Genomic DNA, 22,078 nt, shown 5'->3' with positions numbered 1-22,078 from the left:
TCTGGCAGTTTAGATAATAGACTCTCAACTGCCCTGCTGTTCTTAAAGAGGTGAACTAACCACAGCCAAACTCCCTCTCCTTTCTCTCTTCCACACACACACACACACACGCACACACCTCACCTCCTGATGTTTTCATTTAGGGTCAAGTGTTTAGGAGAATACACAGAATATAGTATTATACAGTCACTATATAAACTCAATAATATCTTACTGGAAACAAATCTAACATGTTAATAAAATAAATATCACTCCACACTGTCTGCAGGTCAGCTGCCTCAGGTACATGTTAAGATAAAGTGTTACACTACATACAGACAGCTTTCATTTTAGTTAGCCCAGCTAGCGTGATGTGCTTGTCTAGACCGCGACTCTAAACTATAACAGCAGAATATGAGAGACTGTGGACAGAGCAGATTGAAATATGGCTTTCTACATGCTGAACACATGTGTTGTTGAAGCATTAGCTTTTTACCGGCAGAGGTTTTATTGCACTTACTTATAGTAACAAGCGTAGTTGTCATCAACTACAGTTCAATCAGGAGAGGCTCTTTTTTTTATAGGAGAAAGAATATTTATTAACATGTGCACATAAGAATGAAAAATGTGTAAAGTCTTTGGTGATTAGACCCTGTAGAGATGGTTTGATTTAAGGAGGGTGAAGAATCCATAGTCAAATAGGGAACTGCCCCTGGGGTCTAGACGCTAGTTGTGGGAGAGGAGGTGAAGATGAGATGAGAGGAAGATGGAGAAGTGGCGATAATCTGGATGAGTAGAGGAATGAGCCTTTGTTGAGCTCGTCCTGGACGCTGGGTACAATGGTTGGAGGTGAACAGAGTGGAGGAGGGTGCGACGATTCTGCTTAAAATGATGGCTGACAGCAACAGAGGAGAGAGCAGAATTGATTGGCTGAGAAAGATCGTGGTAAAGTTTGATTGGATAACTAGAAGACTGAGGAACTGAGAACTGTGAATGGATGAGCACAGAGAAAGTCTTCCTGATTGACCTTAAGCTGAGCTTCATTAATCTTGAAGTTACACTCTCTTCATCTGCACCGCGGTCTCGTGTGTGGAGGAGGTCAGCATGCAGACAGCAGTAGAGACTCTGCAGCATGATGATACATGAAACCAAAGCTTTAACAAGTAATGATGAAAGAGCTGATAATGTCTGAGCTTATTATTACTATGGACTTGATTAATTTTTTCTCGGCACCAGTCCCTAGCTGGGCCACTCAGAGGTTGCTTCTATATGAATAAAATATACATCTTTATCTCTCCTACTGTCTCCCTCCTCTCGAGCAGAAGATAGCCACTAACTACCGCTGCAAAGGAATGCCACTGTCCAGCTTCCTCCTCAAGCCCATGCAGAGGATCACACGCTACCCCCTGCTCATAAAGAACGTACGTGGAAAACACTCCCTGTATGTCTGATTACAGTTTCCCCACCTGTCTGTTTTCCCAAATATTCATCATGTGCTTCCTTTTCTCTCTTTTCTCCTCTTCCTCTCGGGCAGATCCTGGAGCACACGCCAGATGGTCACGCAGACCGCAGCCCCCTGAGAGAAGCTCTGGAGCGGGCCGAGGAGCTGTGCTCTCAGGTCAACGAGGGAGTCAGGGAGAAGGAGAACTCCGACAGGCTGGAGTGGATACAGAGCCACGTGCAGTGTGAGGGAGCTATAGAGGTACGTTTTTATATTCACAGATGCAAATCAAAGTTAAACACGGTATTATGGTCTGTAAGTGTTGATGTTTTATTACCGCAGTAAAGCTCAGTTACAAACACCCTCTGCTGTGTATTTTATGTGACAGATTCTGAAGGATCATTTTGCAGTTTCGCTTCTCCTTCACATCTGAATTTATGTTATCTGCACACACACACACACACACACACACGGTAGCAAAGCCAGGGAGCATTTTTCAAACTCAAGCACTTACTGTTCTTGACAGTTTTCTTCTTCCCGTCTCTCTTTCAGCACTTGGTCTTCAACTCGCTGACTAATTGCCTCGGGCCTCGCAAGCTGCTCCACAGCGGTCGGCTTTACAAAACCAAAAGCAGCAGGGAGCTGTGGGCTTTCCTCTTCAGTGATTTCCTCCTCCTCACGCACAGCGCCAAACCTTTCTCCTCCTCGGGACCAGACAAGCTGTTCAGCCTGAAGACCAACATACAGCTGAAGATGTACAAGACAGTGAGTAAGAGGCCAGACGGAATATAAATAACCTCGTCTGGTGGTAAAATACTACTTGTGTTGCTTTATTTATGAAACAGTCCATAAATGAAGTCATCTTACCATTTTCCTCTTCTGGACATTCATCCATAACTCATTCATCATTTCACGTTCTCCTCCAGCCGCTCTTTCTAAATGAGGTGTTGGTGAAAATGCCACCAGACCCGTCCAGCGATGAGCCGCTCTTCCACGTCTCACACATCGATCGAGTCTACACACTCAAAACAGAGACCCTGAATGAGAGGTAGGTGCACTTCACATACTTTACTAATATTATCACATAGTTATAGCATGTAAAGGATCTACAGTGTGTGTTTATTGTGTCGGCAGGACGACGTGGGTCCAGAAAATCAAAGCAGCATCTGAGCATTTCATAGAGACAGAGAAGAAGAAGAGAGAGAAGGCGTACCAAGGTAAACACTGTCACATTTCTTCTGAAAAATCTTGTTAAAAAGACATCGATCTCTGTGAACAGAATAACCACAGTTAAATTGTTAATTTAATTACATCAAATGTGGCTGTAATAACCAAGTAAACACCACATATTTATTCTTAACACACTGTACAATAACTCTCGGGGTTGAAGGGAGGGTTGATTCTTATATTTCATTTTTTCCAAGTCCAGACTGCTAGAGAAGATTTCCGCACACTTACATCTATGCAGTGTTACAAGGGCCGGTCCATTGTTGCCTCATGTTTGCTCTGATGAAAGTCTAATAGGCTGAAAGCTCAACAATAAAGTGAAACACTGCATAGATCTAAGTGTGCAGAAATCTTTTCTTCCAGTCTGGACTTATTGATGTTCCCAGCATGGTGCCAAGATCAAGCTGGGTGGAGCGGTGGTTGTTCTGCATCACTTTTTAAAAAAGGAAAAACCTCCCCTGAGAGCATTATTAATATTATCTCTGGACCCTCCCCTTCACTTGGAAACACTGCAACGCCCTCCCTTAATAACTCATCATGAGCTGATACAACTTGTCTCATCTTTAATTAAAAGAGGAAAAGTGTAACATTTTAAGATATTGCAATTTAATTAAAACAATGTTAATGGAATTTTCAGAAATTGTAATTATATTGTAGTCTCTCTATGTTAAAAAAACATTATACTTAATAAAAGGCTAAACTATTATATATTATATTATAACTAGTCCATACTGGCTTCCATGATTATGTACAGCATACCATACCATGACTTAGTCATACCAAAAATTAGGAAAAAAAACAAACATTGGTCCACAGGGGGAGCCACAGTGACTGGTCACATTTTAGCCATTTTTAAGCATTTTTCTGTTGTTATAGCGCCACCCAGTTGCCAATTAGAGTTAAATTTCTCCAGTCACCTTGAGGCGTCCTGTTCTACATATCTACCAAGTTTAGTAAAAATCCATATGGCGGTTAGGCCTAGATAAGAAATGAGCTCTCTAGCGCCCCCATTTTGTTTGATGGGGTCAATAATGGAGGGGTCCCCTCAGATTATGTGTGGTCATATGCCTACAAAGTTGCGTGGTGATGGGTGAAACCCTTGAGATGTTATACACCTTTATGTGACGAGCCACGCCCTCCGCAATATTCATTGCCTTATAGAAGCTCAGTTTAGTAAGTTTTCCAACTTTTGCCAAGAGGGAACTTTAGATATTGGTCCCTAGATTATGTTCACCCAGTTTCATGCAGATTGTTCAAACTTCCTAGGAAGAGGTTGATTTGAAGTGTTTTTCAAAAAATTCAAAATGGCAGAAAATCTATATAACCGGAAGTTATGGGTTCTTGTGGCAAATGTGTTCCTCATGAGGAGAGGCATCTCTGTGCAAAGTTTCATGTCTCTACGACATACGGGGCATGAGATATGCCCATTCAAAATTTGTAATTTCAATTGGTTGCTATAGCGCCCCCCTTTGGCCAACTGATGTAATATTGCTTCATTCACATCCTCCCATGACCCTCTACCACTGTGCCAAATTCCACATGGATTGACCAAGTCAGTGAGGAGGAAAACGTGGAACAGACAGACACGCAGAGTGTTCATCATTATATAGTAAGATCAATGAAAATCAACAGTTCACTTTGATGGGAAAAGTAGTTATTAGATTGTTTTTATTTTTGTGACAGAGGCATTATGTTTTCGGGTTGTCTGTCCCATTCTTGTGAACGTCATACCTCACCAACGCCTTGAGGGAGTTTCTTCAAATTTGGCACAAACGTCCACTTGGACTCAGAAGTGAACTGATTCGATTTCGGTGGTCAAAGTCAAGATGACTGGGGCCTCACAAAACATTTTTGGCTACAAAGAAAGAATTCATGCGCTAATCATGATAAAATTACACGGAAATGTCTAATTGGATAAAATAATGAAGTGATGGCATTTTACACCCAAAAGGTCAAAGGTCATCTTCACTGTGACATCATAATGTTCTGCAAAAAAACGTTCCCAGCGATTATTCAGTGTCATAACTCAGGAACAGAAGGGGAGACATTTGGTTAGATATGTATTGGTGACACTCACCTTGACATTGTGCCGATTGTATAGACCTTCTGTGCTGTCAGGGGGAAGATGTGTGTGACGCATCCACGTTTTGCCAAAAAATGCACTAAATATGTTTTATTAAATTCCTGGTGTACAACAACCGCAAGGCTGTAATTCTAGTTTGTCAGTGTTGTCTGCTAGTCAGCCACATAATTGTGTAACCTTTTTTTTGTACCCAATGTTTCTTGTCTGTCAGCTTTTACACTGCCACAGGATGTATCAGATGTGATGTCTTGCCCTGTGTTCAAAAAGTAAAACAATAAAAACTACTGATCACAAAAAAAGACCCACTCCAGCTCTATTCAGAAAAAAAAATCCATTAACAGCACCCAATACCCAAATACATTTCCCTTACTCATAAAAAGGATATTTTTCACGTTAAGCAGAGCACACACGAGCACATAAATGCGTGAGCACACCCCAAACATACACCAAATGTAGTCTGCATTGTATAAGCACCTGTATCTGCGTATTGTTCACACATTATTCAAAAGATCAGCTATTTCAGCTGGCACACTGTGGAGTGTTGTAAGTTTACATCTAACGTCTGTGTTTGTTTCAGCACGTTCCCTGAAGAGCAGCGGTATCGGCCGACTGCTGGTAACAGTCACTGAAGCTCAGGAGCTCAAAGCCTGTAAACCAAACGGTAAGGCCTTGTAAAGGAACACACATCCTGTCACTCTGCTCTCCGTCTATCCATCCATACACTATGTATTACATAAATGGCTCATTAATTTAAAAACCCGTGTCATCTCTCTCCAGGTAAGAGCAACCCATACTGTGAGCTGACGATGGGAGCTCAGTGCTACACCTCCCGACCGATCAGCGACACTCTGAACCCAAAGTGGAATTTCAACTGCCAGTTCTTCATCAAAGACCTCTACCAGGATGTCCTGTGTATCACTGTGTTTGAGAAAGACCAGTTCTCACCAGATGGTCAGTGAATAAGAGACACACACAGCACAGAGACGCTCACATAAACAGATTGTTAGACTTTTGTCCAATTTGTCCTGCCTGTACAAAATGAAGGGAACACACATATGCACTAGCTGCACGCCAGGTTCTGATGTCTGCTTTTGACTTGTTTAAACAGATTCTTTAAAAGCAATAGACATCCCTCTTTTCACCCTCTGTTCTGTGTACGCTGCTGTCGCTTTTTTTCTGTGTTGTAGTCTCAAAATCCAGGCATCTATGAGGCTTTAATAAGAGTTAAAATCCCTTGAAGAAGTGTCCTTCTTTGCCCCAGAACACGCAGGTATTTGTTTCATCAGTTTCACTAAGTGACCGTTTTCTGCCTCTTTAGACTTCCTGGGTCGCACTGAAGTCCCCGTGGCAACCATAAAGAAAGAGATGGAGAGCAAAGGTGCTGCAAACCGTCGCCTGCTACTGCATGAGGTCCCCACTGGAGAAGTTTGGGTCAAACTGGACCTGCAGCTTTACGAGCCGACCAAATGAGGACGACACACAGCCGAACACACCCTCAGGCACACACACATGCACACACCACTTAATTGTATAGCAATGAAGAGAAACATTTTGCATAAACAGCCACACACACCTTTAAGTGCCTATTTGTAATGAAAAATTCTCAATTTTACTGCCACTGTCTTATTCTGCCTTGAGCCATTCAGACCCATTTAAGTGACCTTTAATATAAAAGGGAAGGAGATCCTGCCAAAAATGTAGAGTGACACACTGATTATCAGATGTAGAAATGTATTTGTGGAAAAAATGTGGTCTCGTTACCGACAAACCAGCTAAAAAGTGCACAATCATGCCTTGAAATGTACCAGTTAGATTTGCTACATGGTCGAGTTTTGTACTACTCATATTCGCAGATTTGTACGCAATACTTTTTTACTCTTAAAGGAATACTTCAGCCCCCAAATGACCATTTGTATATCAGTTACTCGCCCCGTGTTATGTTGAATTCATGAAGAAAATTTTCTTTTCTGGCATGGCTCTATGGTGAACGAAGAATCCAAAAACTGAGAAAATTGTTGATGAATTGAATTAAAAGGGGTCAGTGTGTTCAACAACAGCAAAACTATATCAAAACATCAGTTTACAAACTTGTTGTCAGTTGTTTCTGACGGGGAACTAAAAGTGAAACTTGTCTATGCTCACTTAAAAGCCAATCTCCATTGACAAAAGCGGTGATTTTACTTCTGATCTGGTGATTTTGTTATTGTGTGACTTTGGTGTATTAAAGGGTTAATTTGGATTCACTAAAGTCACACAAATGCACAAGCAAATTGACTGATCGAGGCAGCTTTAGACCAGCGACTCCTGTGTTCAGCAAGGTAAAATCACAATTTTTGTCAATGGAGTCTGGCTTTGAAGAGAGCATAGATACGTTTTGTTTTCATTTCAGTTTCCTATTGGAAAGGACTGGACAAATGACACTCAGATTATACTGCACAACTTGAGTGAGAGTTTGTGAACCAATGTTTTAACATTGTTTTGCTGTTGTTAAACACACGGACCCCATGACTTTAATTCGTCACAAATTTTCCGCATTTTTGGATTCTTCATTCACCTGAAGCATGCAAGACAAACAGTTATCTTCAAGGATTCAGCTTAACACGGGGTGTGTAATTAAAATACAAATGGTCATTTGGGGAGTGAAGTATTAATATTAATGGAGGGATACACCCTGTCCAACATGTCTTCATTTGTTTGAATAAAGACACACACACACTCTTTATACAGTCGCCTGCACACTGCCACACACGTCCTTGTTATACTATCATTTCAAATGTTGCACACTACTGTAAAATATAATGTCAACGTTAACCCTGAGTGTTCAATTAAGTCCCAAAAATGGCATGAATAAAATGTACATACAGTCAACATGTTTCTCTGTTGTGGATGACTTTCTCAACACGTTCCTGGTTTCCTGTAGTCTTACACAAAAACCCTTTCACATATCGGGCCTGGGGAAATTTGAGGTAGTGAGGTTGGGAACAGAGGTGAAGATAAACACGGAAAAGTATGGATTTTATTTAGATGAAGCAACAGGTGAAACTGCTATAAACTTGCTGGTTGTTGGCGACATCCACATCTGGAGATCCAGCAGCCAGTCTGATGGCACCTTCCATCTGGTTGGGCGGTGGCACTGATGTGGTGTGATATGGTGTTGAGCCTGGATGAGATAAATATGCACAACATGACTTCTCACATTATTCTAACTTAAAAACTTTGCTGGGATCCCTCAGTGGCATTGTGCTGCAGCTGTAACACATAGTCACTGTGGAGCCTGCAGTGTTATAGAAAATATGGTTTAAAAATAAAACGTAATAAATAATAAAACGACCTTGAGGCGAGGCTGAACTCACACAGAGAGAACAAAGAGATTCAGACTGGAGTCTGGGTTTTTAATTGCTCTTATTTACATATTGGGGCTGTACAAACTGTAAGGAAAGTGCGAACATGTCAGTCCATGTCAAGGCTGTTACAGGAAGGCTGGGACATGCTCTTGGACCCTATGGGGGCTATGGGCCATGACACAAGCACAAGGTTAATCCCAATATCCCCCCTCGACTCCTCTATCCTCAGTCACTTGATCACTTGACTCAGAAATTAAGTTCCTGAGTGTCAGGTTGATTTTCAATTTTCCCTGAAACAACTGGCCTAATAAATTAATTCCAGTGTTCAAAAGACACCATGATCATTTTTTGGGTTATTAAATAATGAACTCACAATCAGAATATCAATAAATACAAATACAAATACAAATAATGAATACAGAACACAGGTTGTTATTCATGTGCACGTTTGTTAGACAGAAAACGCTGCTGCTCTGCCCCGCATCTCTCCCCTGTGTCTTACCTTACTTGATTGTGAACCCATAATTGAAGTGGAACTGCAGTGTTGGACAGCTGCAGCAGACAGCACTAGAAATAAATGGACTGTGTCCGCTCAGGCGCTCCTTGAGCGTGTTCTTTTTAGTCTCCTTGGGAGTACGCAGTCTGACAAAACTTTTTGGGTGCGCTCTAATGGATGACGGCCGATATACAGTAGAACATTTGCATATAGAAAGCATTTGTTTATGGTCTTATATTATGGGCTTTTTTATGGACAGTGATTACAAATTATATTTCTCACCCATAACTTTATTTCATGGGACGCCTCAGTAAAACAACTTGATCACCCTCCTTGTTCTATGATAGTGCCTTTCAGCAAGTGCAGACCAAAATGTGTGTTGTACCCCATTGGTATGATGGGATATGACCCTGTGACTTCTCCTCTTTTAACCTCCTTGGTCCTTGTTGGACATCCCTCAGTGCAAAATGAGGCGTGCATGTTGAGTCTACTTGTATGCAAGTCACTCCACAGGTGCACCTACTCAGTCATCAAGGCTTGACTGAACACACATGAAGCCAACTGAAAAACATACCAAAACAGCTTTTCCCTGACTACAGCATCACAGAAGAATACAGTTTAGTTTTTAAGGTGTAGCTCAACTCCTGTGAACCAGTGAAAAATATAATATATATTTGTACCTGCTGGACTTCCACCTCGCAGACTGATCGTCTGTTGGAATTTTTCTGGATGCAGTGGCCCGATGATTAAACAAGGCCTGTGGCAGGATGTCAGACTCACTAAAAGGACGGTCCCTCTGAGGTAGAGTCTCGTCTTGTGCTCTTGTGTATTTAAATCCTAAAATAGAAGCCAAATTAATTAGCTTACATTATCCATCATAAACCACTGTTCATACCAGACAAAGTACAGTTACAGCAAAAACCCTAAGTGTACTGAATGGAGCAAGTGTGTGTTTTATTTCTTTTCATTTATAAGAGGAAGAATGTGTTAGCTCTACTCTGTAAAGCTACAGTCTTACTTGAATACCCCCAAATTTAAAGAGCAACTTAACCCTCCACCTTCACTCTGACCCACTGTGTTGTAAGTGTGCATAGCGCTGCCCTCTGCTGGTTGAAACCCGGCTATTGCAATTGAATTTCACTATTGGCTGATCTGGTGGCAGGTTACATATATGCGGGCAACTTTCATCACCATACGACGGCCCTAACACCGCTCCACTCCTCGGTGGCATCAAGAAGTAACTTGGCCTGATTAATGGTTGGGCGCTCAACACTTCTGATGAATGTCACTCGACAGAGATGTCAAATTTTTGTCACTTGACACTTAAGATTCATGTCCCACACCTGGAGAATTGTGTAATCTCGCAGACACCGCCATATTTTGTTGTGCAATGTGACTGGGTGGTGTTACTAACGTCGCCATGGAGATAGTTTTAAATCCACAACAACTCCGACCTTCCTTTAACGTCCCTGTCCACAGAAGCAGTCGTCTGTCAGCAGCAGCAGCCAAACTGCCGTCACCAGGCTGACTGACAGCAGACATTTACTAAACCAAAAAATTTTCATGTCAGTGTTTTTATGCACTGATTCATCGATTTTATTTTCCCAGCCCACCAGAGCGAGTGAGAGGAGTCTGCTGCTCACAGACAGACAGAGCTGATCAATCAGTGTCGATACAGTAAAGTTAAAAACATACGTACAGTGGGATATTTGTGTTATTTTAAGCAGCCATCTGTGCAGATTATTCTCCACTAAACGCACCAGAAACAGACTCAGAGCATCTCTGGTTACCATGGAGATAACTGAAAACCTTTCGCTGATGCATAAATTGAAAACGACACATCACTTTAATTTATATCAAGCGACATATCAAAAGCGTTGAGCGCCCAGCCATAAATCAGGCTTTAATCAGCACTGTGTGAACTCGTTTGAATATAACAGATGCTTATTTATATAGAGAAAACACACACACCAGCTTTAAATTTCCTCCTGGATATAAAAGAAAAATACTCAGATACCTGCTTCACAAGAACGAGCCGTTCTGTTTTCCTTCAGCTAAAGAATAAAGCAGTGAATGTTTTGTCAGTAACAGACAGATTCAGAGTACTTCGATACATCCACAGCTGTTTTTTTAATATATTCCGTGAAATATTTAAGTCACATGAAAACACCTTCACCTTGAGGTAGTGTGGCTTTTTGATGCGGAGAAGAAACGGATTGTATTCTCTTAGATCATACGTCTCTAGGAACACAAAGCCCTGAAGATGAACAACAACAGCAGTTAGATAATTACACATCGTCTTGTTTGTGTTTTGTTTTTGTACTGATAGCACAAAAGAAGCATATGTCCATGAAGTCTGATGCAGGATTAAAGTATCAGCTGTTTTTTCCCCAAGTATAAGCAGACTAAATGGTGAGGGTAGTATCACCTTGCTGTTGCAGTGTTGGAGGTAGTGAGTGTATAAACTCTGGCGTCTCTTGAGCGCCACAGGGCTGCAGCTGGACGCTCGCTCCTCCACTCTCCTCTGGAGGGGAAACCATACACGCTCAGTCCAGCGCTTGTGCTGCAGCTCCCTCCTCCTCAGCTCTGTTACGTCCCATTGGTTCAGAAATGTCTCTAACTTCTAAATGGAGACACATTTCAACCAACATGGGAGTTACAGACACAAACGTAAAAAGAAGTTGAGATTAAGATCACAAAATTATTGTGCTGTCAAAGCATCTTACCTTCACAAAACAATTTTCTGTGTCCAGTAACGGCTGGATTATTTCTTTCGCCTGCTGATTTTCAGTCTCCATCTTTGCCTATAAAAGTACCAAACACAGTAAGAACACTCCCCTCATCTTCTTGTGCAGGTAGAAGTTTGGTTGAGTGCAATACCTGCAGTCGTCTGAGGGAGGAGTGAGAGAGCCGGTCCTGGTCGTTCCCCTGCTGCGGCCCAGGAGGTGAGGCCTCATCCCTTTTCTCTGCTCTCACACATTTACTGGGGCTCCTCGGCTGAGACGAGCTCCTTCTGCTCTCTGAAGCATCCTTCACGTCTGCCACGCACTCCTGAAACACCAGAAGGGTCAAGTCTAGGGTCACACTATCTTCTGTAACTGTGTCGTTAGTAAACACAACACGGGGTTTGAAGTGTACAGTTTCATTTTAAATCACACTGCAAATAAACAGCAGGATCACATATCAGGTTACAAAACAACAAATTGTACCTTAATTTGAGCTCTTTTTTAATATTATTAACAGTGTTATTGTTATTTCTTTCTTTTAGATTTAATACACATTCAGCAGGGGAACATCAGGAATACAAAAAAGGGATGTGGAAGATGCAAGGGTGACATTCACATAGCATTTGTAACATACATTTGATCTCATGCATCCATTGTGTATTTAAACTGGGGGCTACTGTTTTTAAAGTGTAAGGACAGTGTCCCAGTGGTCTTCCAGCTACTTATCAAAGTCTTTCAGAGGCAGGCTGCCCGTTCCATGTTTATTAAGTCCAGATATTCCTTCAGCCAGGAGTCCCTTGTGAAGCAGAATGCTCTATGCTCCTTCCAGTTAAAGGCAAGCCAGTGTCCATAGGTGCTCGACAGTTACTCCAACATTATTGTCTATCTAGTGATGAGACTGAGCATATGTTGAGAAGTGAGAGTCCAAGAGGCCAAACTGATTCTTCTGAATGAAACAACATTAACTTTCTCAAATTAACATTAAATTGATCTGTACGTGTGTTACAATATTTTGTAAATATGAAATGTAATACATTTTTTACAATTTCTTCAAGTGCAGAGAAACTTAATGGTATTTTCAGTTAAACAACCTCTTCACTGTGAAATTTTGATATTTTTGACTTTTTAGGACACACGGTACTATGAATTTTTAATGACATTTTTATGACTTTTATGATGTACTATGATCAATTTTAAATAATATTCTACGACACACTATATTCTGCTCATATATTATGGCATACTATATTATGATTTTTTTAAAATAATTTTTAATGATTTTTATGACACCCTACACTATAAATTTTTAAAACTGTTTTATGACTTATTATGAGTTTTTCTATTTTTTAGGACTTTTTATGACATGCTATATTATGAATTTTTCACAATATTTTGTGACATACAATATTATGTTTTTTATATTTTTCCGACTTTTTATGAGATACCATATAATGATTTTTAAATATTTCATGACTTTTTATGATATACTATACTATACATTTTTAATAACATTTTAATTACTTTTAATAATACACTATACTATGAATTTTTTACTTGACTTTTGTTATGCACTATTATAAATTTTAAATAATTAACGACTTACTATATTGTGATTTTTGATTATATTTTATGGCATACTATATTGTGATTTTTTAAATAATATTTTAATGAGTTTTTATGACACCTTATACTATGAATTTTTAATACTACTTTATGACATACTTTATTTTATAATATTTTTTACTTTTCATAAAATACTATATTATGAACTTTTAATAATATTTTATGACATACATATAATAATTTTTAATATTTTATGAATTTGTATGATATACTATAATATGAATTTTTAATACAATTTTAATATTTTTGTGATGTACTATGAATTTTAAATATTTTATGACATACTATATTATGATTTTTTATCATATTTTATGGCATACTATATTATGATTTTTAATACTATTTGATGACTTATTATATTATGAGTTTTATAATATTTCAATGACATTTTTATGACATACTATGATTTTTTTTATATTTTGTGCCATACTATATTATGTTTTTTATTTTTCTACCTTTTTATGACATACTATATTATGACTTCTTATATTTTATGACATACTATATAATGATTTTTAAATATTGTATGTCTTTATATGATATACTATATTATGAATTTTTAATCTTATATTATGGTATACTATACTATGACATTTTTAATGATATTTTTTATGACTTTTTTTTAAGCAGCTGCACAAGAGACTTTTTAAGAAAACCTTATTATAACATTATCTAGTAGGGGTGGTGGTTTTGGAGAGTACCACAATGATACCAAGGATATGTTCTTATTTACAGATATAATATTTCTCTCCAACCACTACCAGCTGCCCACTGCAGCCTCAGATTTATAGGCCCAAGTCAGTGGATATTCTGCACTGGATGAAAGAGAATACTGAAATATATCTGGGACTTCTAGACGCCCACTGGATCTGGGTCTGATTAATTTCTTGTTGGCAATTCTGGGCTTTCTGTTGTTCCAAAGGAATTGAATGAAGAGAGATTTAATGTCTATGTGGTCTATAAATTCTTAGAAATCCCAGCTGGAGTTCACAGACAGACCAGACACAGTCATGTAGGTTAACAGGAGACCTGCACAACAGGCTGTGACAGATCATGTCACCACCTGGAAACCTGAGCTGCATCTCACTGTTGCGCACATATGGAGGGGCATGCATTTCAGAGACCTACGTATTTTATAGTTGTTGTTTTAAATATGATTTAGCAACTTAAGCATCTGTATAAACATGGCTTTGTCTGTGATTTTTGTTGTGTTTGTCTACAATAACACTAGTAATTTTAGATTTAAATGCTCGGCTGGTTTGTTCATGTCATCTGACCCCTCACCAGGCATTTCCCCCTATTGTGCCGAGTTAAGAGAGGATAACAGTGGCTACCGTATCTGTCTTTCAATAACCTGAAACCTTTCCATTCATCTTTCCGAGGACACTGAGATTCCAGTGTTGTACATTCAGACATGACACTGTGCAGACACAGAGGAGAGAGAGGGGCAGCCAGGCATTCAGGCGAGCATTGCACAGTCCAGGGTACACACACTGTGCCAACACAGTCACCATGACATTTAAACACCAGAGATAAATTATCAGTTGACACATATGTTTGTTTTTACCTCTGACTTCAGCAGGCTGAGAGAGAAAGGTGTGTGGAAGGTGATGACACCACTGGCCGTGTTGGTCCTCTTCAGCCTCATCCCTATATCACGAGACAAAATGGTTTGACCCATCAGTGATAATTTAGTGACAGGCTTAAGTTAGCTATATGCTAAATACCTGCCTGTTAGGGACTATGGATGTAAATTAGCAGTCTTGCAAATTACTAACTGAGCATCTTGTATTGCTATACTTGTGTTCATTAACGTGCTCTGTTCAAATTAAATAAACAAAAACATAATGTTAACCACGTAGCATTGCATAAAATTAAGTTAAATCTAAATTAACTTGTGGTGTCTTACCTTTGTTGGCTCGTTTGTGTCAGAACTTCGAGAAAAAAACGTTAATAAATGACCGGAAATAACCAACACTACTTTAGTTTCCGGTCGGCTCGTCAATTAAAACATAAGTTGTAAAGTTTAAAAAGTGTTTCGGCTGCTAACTTTCGCTGTCTCCTCTCGGTCTGGCTTCAACAGAGGCAGTAAGTTGGAGAGAGCAGAGGGAGAGGCCTCCTCTTCCTCCTCCTCCTCCTCCTCCTCCTCCTACAGGTGTCCTGCCGGCTGAAGGTTTCCTGTTGCCATGACAGCGGCTCACGGGCAGCAGAAACGCACGCGGAGTTCACCGCGAGACAGACTGCAGCTCTGTCAGTGTGTGACAGTCTGTATCAGGGCCGTTGTTATATGACACCACATTAATTTTATTAAACTAATATTAAATGTATCTGTACATATGTGACAGTATTTGGTCAAGTAGGAGAAATAATACAATTTTACAATTTCTTAAAGTGCAGTTTTTTTGTTGTTGACATTTTATGACACACTTTATGACTTTGTGATACAATCTTTATGACTTTTAATGATATACTAAAATGTGCAATGAATTATTGATATTTTTGACTTGTGATCTAGTATTATGAATTTTTAATAATATTTTATGACACCTTATACTATGAATTTTCAATACTATTTTATTACTCATTATATTTTAAGTTTTTATAATATTTTTATGACTTTATGACATACTATATTATGAATTTTCAAAGACATTTTATGACATATTATATTATGATTTTTTTTATAATATTTTATGACTTTTATGACATAATATATTATTAATTTTTAATTCTATTTTATGACATGTTTTGTTTCTTTAAATATTTTAATGACTATGACATACTTTATCATGAATTTAATCAATATTTTATGACACTATATTTTTATTTTTAAAATATTTTATGATATACTATGTAATATTTTTATATTTTATGACTTTTTATAATGTACTATATTTTGATTTTTAATAATATTTTATGACATACTATGATTTTTTATGATATTTTTATGACTTTTTGACATACTATACTATGAATTTTCAATAACATTTTTTATTAATTTTATGATGTACTATATTATGAATGTTTATATTTTATAACATACTACATTGTGATTTTTTTTATATATTTTTATGACTTTAATGACATACTTTACTATGAATTTTAATCACATTTTTAAATTCTTCATTTTGTCCTATATTATGCATTTTTAATCACGTCTATGATTTTATGACATGGCTACCATGACTTATGACATTTTATGAAATTTCTTAAGACATTTTTAATAACATACTATAGACTATGAATTTTTAATTACATTTTCTGTAATGTTTATGCCATACCAACACTTTACAAAAACTACAACAATCAACAGTGATATAGCTGTGACATAATATTCATATAACATTGAGTCTTCCACTTTTAAGACATTTGGCAGTAATGAAGTAGAGAGTGAGTACTTACAGTTTGACATTAATTGTACTCAGCAGCTTCTGCTGTATGGCAACACCACAGGCACAAACCACATGCAGAGTTAGATGCTTAGTTATGATAATGAGTACCTAGCCGCCTCTATCACACCACTGCATTATTTTTTATTTATTTTTTTTTTAGTTGTTTATTTATTTTTCATTAAAATGATAAAAACTACAGTATGTATTTTGGGCAAGGTGAGTGCTCCCACCTTGTCTGGCACTCACGTGTGTCTAGACAAACTTGGTGGCAGACTGCCTTGGTAGTAAACCCAAGGCTAGATTTGCACACACTGGGAGCTAAGGGATCCTCTCTAAGGCATTGGAAACGATCATTTAGGCCTAATACATAATTTATGTGAAAAATGAATGTGATTGATATATTCAGAGATCAGGAGTGAGGAAGAGGAGAGAGTCAAACACTGGGAAAGCCTATGATTTAGAACGGTGCGGGAGGAAATGCTTTATTTATTTATTTATTTTTTTAAATAATTACTCTTAAAATGTTTAAAATAATCCCTTAAATCTCTGATCTCTTCTGTTCTCCACTAAAGCAACAAGTGTCCATTTCCGAGACACTATGGGGTGAAGTAGGTTAAAGAGTCGTAGTCTGTTGGTCCTCATGCGCCTGTTGACACCTCAAGTGCACCTTGAAGGTGTCGCTCACAGGCTGCGATGCGACTACTTAATGTTCAGGTATTAGCTGCGTAAAGGCAGGGCAGGGCTTGGCCACATCATAACTTGGGGGATTCCACTGCTTTCTTTCTTTTCGTTGCCGAGTCCAGGACAGGGGGGAGACCACATGGATTGGTTGACTTGGTTGGCAGCGTGTATTGCCCTGCTCTGGATTTTCTGCTTTATAGACGGTAAGAGGAAAATGTAGTCGGTGGAAATTTGGAGGCTTTTCAGGAACGCTGTGGCACCTTATGGCGGAAACAGCTGTCATAAAATCACAGTAGAGGAAATGAGACTATATTCTCTCTCTGTATTTTATATAAAGTAGTCTATTACTGTATATTTTGCTTGGTAAATGTAGAAATTATCACACCTTGCAGTTAAGAATTTAGTGCGTAAAATCTATCAAAGAACGCATAGCGCACTGGGACGTCTTACCAGGAAATCATGACACTGTTTTCATTTTACGTTTCCCAAACTGAGCTTGATTAGAAGAAAGGTAGTGCATGCCACCCTGTTAGATTTTTAAGAGTTATGTTGCATGGAATAAAGGTAAGAAGGCCTGCTTTTGCGCACGAGCAGCACAATCTTCCTTAAAGATATCTGTAATGTCTTAAGACAACTTGTTTTAAGATTAATTGGGGCATTTTTGAGACTGTACACTCAAAAGTTCTCATGCTTGCCTGTGTCAGGACATAATCTTGACAGAACTGAACTTGTACTAGCAGTAGGCATAATTTTAAGGCTTTATTGTCGACTAAAAGATGTGTGATATTTGTCAGAGGATGGGTCCCGTGCGTAATGACGCGCCCGGCCCCCTGCTTCGCGTGCTCAGGTGATACCCGCCGTCCACATGGCTGGTGAACACTTTAATCCAGTGGCAGACGCTGTTTGTAATGGTTGCTGACATTAGCCAGGGTGTTAAATTAGACTCCAGCTGACCCCGTTACCCTCTTATCCCCAGGCAACGCCGTGCTTGAGCTGCGGCTGCTCTTCCACGCTCTCACCAAAGCTGCATGTCACCTGTACCTGGCCCTTCTCCCGCTGCGCCGGGCCGCCACCCACTTCGCCGACGGCGCGAGATACCTGTTCAACCATGTCCAGCAAACCCCGTCTCAACACGGCGGCTACCTCCACCAGGGCCAGCCTCTGGCTAGGAAAGGCACGCTGCACTTCCTGGAGGGCTTTTGCGTGGTGTGCGAGACGGTGCCCAACCTGATGGGCGCAGCGCTGAGCGTGGGCGCCGCCTTCTGCCACATGATGCAGGGAGGTTTCTACGTCCTGGCGGCCACGCTGCGCACCATCCAGGTCAACCTGTTCTCCCAAATGAACGGCGAGAAGGATAGATGGGACAAGGAGCGGCACAGGGCCAAAGAGGGCGAGAAAAAGCTAAATTCTAAAGTGTTGGAATACATCTCGGTGTTCTGTCAGGACCCCGTCAGCGCTTTACGCATCAAAGTTGACGTACCACCTGTGTATAGATAATCTTTGTCCATGTAAAACGATACACTGGTTAACTGGCACATCAGTGGCCTTCTTCTAACTGCTGAGGGGTTACAGGTGCAGGCTGATTGGTTTGCAGAGAGAACTTTGACCTCTGGTTTTCACTCACTGTTGTAAAGGGTGATAGTACAAACAGAATCAAAGAAGAAATTATACTTAAGTGTGACAACCAAGAATCTATGGTGCATTTTGTTACATTTGTTTTACATTTATTGAGATGTAAAGTTAAAATAAATGTCTCAAACAAGTGAAGCCTCACATCTTTGATGGGTTATAGCATTATACACTGGTTTTAATTGGTACATTAACGTATATACAATCAAGTGTTTACTATCTTATTGCACTTAATATGCCTGTAATTATCTTAAAAGTGCTCTATTCATTCTCTCATTATCAATCACCAACATATCTTCAGGACAAAACATACTAACAACTGATTTAAACACAGTCACAGTTCAGTATCTTGATCCACAGGCATCACTGGCACATCGGTCATTTCCTTACAGACTAATTCCGACTAAAGCCATCAAACAAAATCAGCAGCACTGTCACTGCATCAGGTGTTTGTAGCTTTATCAGGTCTGTAAGGGATGAGAACAAGGACACAGAGAGGGGGAGGGGGTAACGTTCAAGAGTGGAATGGTGCCAGGTTAAGTCTGGCCGCTGGCGTCCAGGATATTCTGTCTGAGCACTTAGAGCGCAGAGTTAAAGGGACAGTTCATCCCCAAATCAAAAGTACATATTTTCTCTCTTAACTATGGTGGTATTTATCGGTCTAGATTGTTTTGGTGTGAGTTGCAGAGTGTTGGAGATATCAGCCGTAGAGATGTCTGTCTTCTCTCCATTATAATGGAACTAGATGGCACTCAGCTTGTGGTGCTCAAAGTGCCAAAAAATACATTTGAAAAACTCAACATCAATGTCTCTTTGCAGAAATCATGACCTGGTTACTCAAGATAATCCACAGACCTTGTTGTGAGCAGTTTCATGTAGGAACTATTTTCTATCTACCAACCTACACCTGCAAATCATATCACCATGCAGAAGGAAACGTGCATCTACCGCTAGCTCACCTAGCACCACTGAGCTAGCTAACGTTACAGCTTCTTTACTTTTACATCTTGCGCTGTCATGACCTTGAGCCTCTGGTCCATGAGTAGATGCACACTTCCTTCTGTGCATTGATACAGTTGGTGGGTGTAGTTTGGCAGAAAGAAAATAGTTCCTACATGAAGCTGCTTACCGGGGGCGGACTGGCAACAACCTGGGAAATTGCTGTCAAGGTGCCCCACATTATTAGGCTACACCAAATTTTAAACAAATTTTCCAGGCCAGCCATCACTAGCATCTACATAGACAAATTAGCTGATGATATCCACCTTATTTTTCACGGAAACACGGAGGCAAAACAGAACGCAGCCAGCTTCCGTTTTTTTGTGCGACACTTCCGGTCCAGCACTCTTACCAGTGTGTAAATGGGAATCACCTTGTTGTTTACCTTGCTGAGTTTAGCTATATATATGTATATATCACATTTTTCACGTCACTATATCACCGTTTAGACTAATCTGATGTTTGTAAAGTCTATAAACACAATGACTGAACAAACATTAGTATTTTCTCTGTGTGTAATTAATAACATGGTTATCGTAGATTAGCTGGGCTAACCGTTAGCTGTTAGCTGTTAGCCGTGTCTGTAATAACTCACTAAACTCACAAAGTGGCCCGTGAAAAAAATATTTTCTCCAGCGGATGTCTTAGTTACAACATGATTGAGCTAATTAGAGTAGTTTCATGTCGTATCTGACAACGGGAGGCTTTTAACGGATGACGATCCTGATGTTAGCTTTGCTGCTAGTGTTAACGTTAGCTGTCCCTGTCAGCTGCAGCCACTGATGCTTTCTAGACATCGTCATTTCCCAAAACTGAATAAATACCACACATAGCAACACAAAACTGCTTTGCTAGCTTAATCATGTTGTAACGGCTGGATGGTTGATGCGTACATGCTGATTCAGGTGCTATCAGAGCCGATCCGCGCATCACTATGGCTTAATGATCAACTCAGTCAATTAAAACAACCCGTCCTGTGTTAGGAGTGTATGTCGCTGACAGAAAGAAAGAAAGAAAGAAAGAAAAGGGAAAAAAGATAGAAAAGCAGCGTACACCTCACATATTTATTTCTCACAGTTGCGCACACGTTTGGCTGGCATGCAGAAGCACCGTCTGTGTGTCGAGGGTGCGAGCCGCAGCTTCAGCTGCTCAGGTAGAGAGGCTGTGTAGCCCGGTGTGTTTTTTCACTGATTCGGTTCTGCAGGTTCTCTGCTGGTACACTGGAGACGGAGATCAAGCAGTTTGTCTCACTCGGGATAGATTGTGCTTTTTTGGTTCATAGTTTATGATTGACGTGCGATTTATTCGCGTTTAGAGGGAATAAATTTCCGTTATAATGGAAACGTGGGCACAGTTATCTATACAAAATACACAGACTAACTAACTAACTGATTGATTAACATAAACAACTGAAAATTGAAAAAAAAAATAGCTTGCACCGTTAGCTCCGGTAAGGGAAAGCATGAGGGAAAGCGGTTGACCGGAAGTCACGCACAAAAAAAAACAGAAGTTGATCACTATTTACTTCCGTGTTTGAAAATAAGGTGGATAGTGCTCCCAGACTCATGGTATATGCTTTGAAATGGGAGAGCTAGCCATGCAATTGGTGAAGTTGCCATAACGATACACATGTGACCAAGTCTGGTTTGTAAATAAGGTGTTAACGAAGGTTAAATAATGCCAGGGTTCACTAGGGTTGCACTAGGGTTGCAGCAGTATATCAGTTTGAAGGTATATCATGATATGAAAATTAACGCTATTGTAACGTGTACAATTGCTTATCTCCGATATTGGGGAAAAAATTGGAACTAAACGGAGAAACTCACCTTTGTTTTGGTTTTTTTCAAAAGGGAAAGTCTTTATACATACTTCCAACTACAAAAAAATGGTTCAAGTTTCAATTATAGTAAGAAAACAACACATTCTCACTCCGACCTCGTCACATAACGACGTTTGGTCGTACACTTCCGCGTCCACATACAACGTGAAAGGTCCCCTGGGACATCGTGTCAAGTTCTGCCTGTCACATGCATTGCCTTCTTTCAAAATACATTTCTGTTTTCACAGGAAATTTACTGTTTACATACAGTCTCTTTCAAAATAAACACACTACATCTGTACAACACCACAAACTGACTTTTTTCCCTCCAACAACAAACGCATGTGGTTACGTTTAGGAAAAAAGAACAGGGTTTGGCTTTAGAATCTCAAATACCGCTCTCCTGGGTGAAAGTTGGTGTTTCGCTGCCTCAAATTTAGTCCTTGTCCTGCCACGTTTCCCCCTGACGCCGCCAGGCCAATTAAATTATGAGGGCACGCATCATGCCGACATTAAAAGACGGCTTTTTTTCATTGGTTTCTGACGCCACAAGTCACTGCCCAACGATCCTGGTGTTTTGACGACTCAAGAAAACGCCAAAGATAACCCTTCTGTTTAATTCCTTACGGGTCACTCTGA

At 39.7% G+C, this 22,078-nt stretch overlaps 2 protein-coding genes across 4 annotated transcripts in view; one reads left to right on the top strand and one right to left on the bottom strand.

Moving 5' to 3' along the window:
* Positions 1–7,598, top strand: part of itsn2a (intersectin 2a) — a 79,165-nt gene extending 71,567 nt beyond the window's left edge. For all 3 annotated transcript variants that reach the window (XM_049589721.1, XM_049589720.1, XM_049589722.1), the window contains 8 exons: positions 1,302–1,400; positions 1,514–1,681; positions 1,973–2,185; positions 2,347–2,468; positions 2,555–2,637; positions 5,308–5,391; positions 5,508–5,681; positions 6,049–7,598. In XM_049589721.1, coding sequence (XP_049445678.1) covers positions 1,302–1,400; positions 1,514–1,681; positions 1,973–2,185; positions 2,347–2,468; positions 2,555–2,637; positions 5,308–5,391; positions 5,508–5,681; positions 6,049–6,200 — 1,095 coding nt within the window. In that variant the 3' untranslated portion in view covers positions 6,201–7,598. The remainder of the gene's footprint in view (positions 1–1,301; positions 1,401–1,513; positions 1,682–1,972; positions 2,186–2,346; positions 2,469–2,554; positions 2,638–5,307; positions 5,392–5,507; positions 5,682–6,048) is intronic.
* Positions 7,599–7,736: 138 nt separating this feature from the next.
* fam228a (family with sequence similarity 228 member A) lies at positions 7,737–15,074 on the bottom strand. The gene is made up of 9 exons (XM_049589723.1): positions 14,829–15,074; positions 14,487–14,569; positions 11,451–11,621; positions 11,297–11,374; positions 10,999–11,193; positions 10,747–10,827; positions 10,588–10,624; positions 9,251–9,407; positions 7,737–7,890 (listed from the first exon to the last, which is right to left on the bottom strand). The coding sequence occupies exons 2-9, from the start codon at positions 14,565–14,567 to the stop codon at positions 7,776–7,778; spliced, it is 915 nt and encodes a 304-aa protein (XP_049445680.1). The 5' UTR covers positions 14,568–14,569; positions 14,829–15,074; the 3' UTR covers positions 7,737–7,775.
* Positions 15,075–22,078: the final 7,004 nt, after the last annotated feature.

Source organism: Epinephelus fuscoguttatus, linkage group LG11, assembly GCF_011397635.1.
Source record: "Epinephelus fuscoguttatus linkage group LG11, E.fuscoguttatus.final_Chr_v1".
Taxonomy (NCBI): domain Eukaryota; kingdom Metazoa; phylum Chordata; class Actinopteri; order Perciformes; family Serranidae; genus Epinephelus; species Epinephelus fuscoguttatus.
This window is presented reverse-complemented; position numbering and strand designations above follow the sequence as displayed.

Bases quoted from the DNA above. Each gene is read 5' to 3' on its own strand.
- fam228a (XM_049589723.1), bottom strand. From the start codon at position 14,567: ATGAGGCTGAAGAGGACCAACACGGCCAGTGGTGTCATCACCTTCCAC. The intron at 11,375-11,450 runs GTATTGCACTCA...GTACTTTTATAG, and splicing joins CCTCCCTCAGACGACTGCAG to GCAAAGATGGAGACTGAAAA. The intron at 7,891-9,250 runs GTACAAATATAT...TATCTCATCCAG, and splicing joins GCGAGGTGGAAGTCCAGCAG to GCTCAACACCATATCACACC.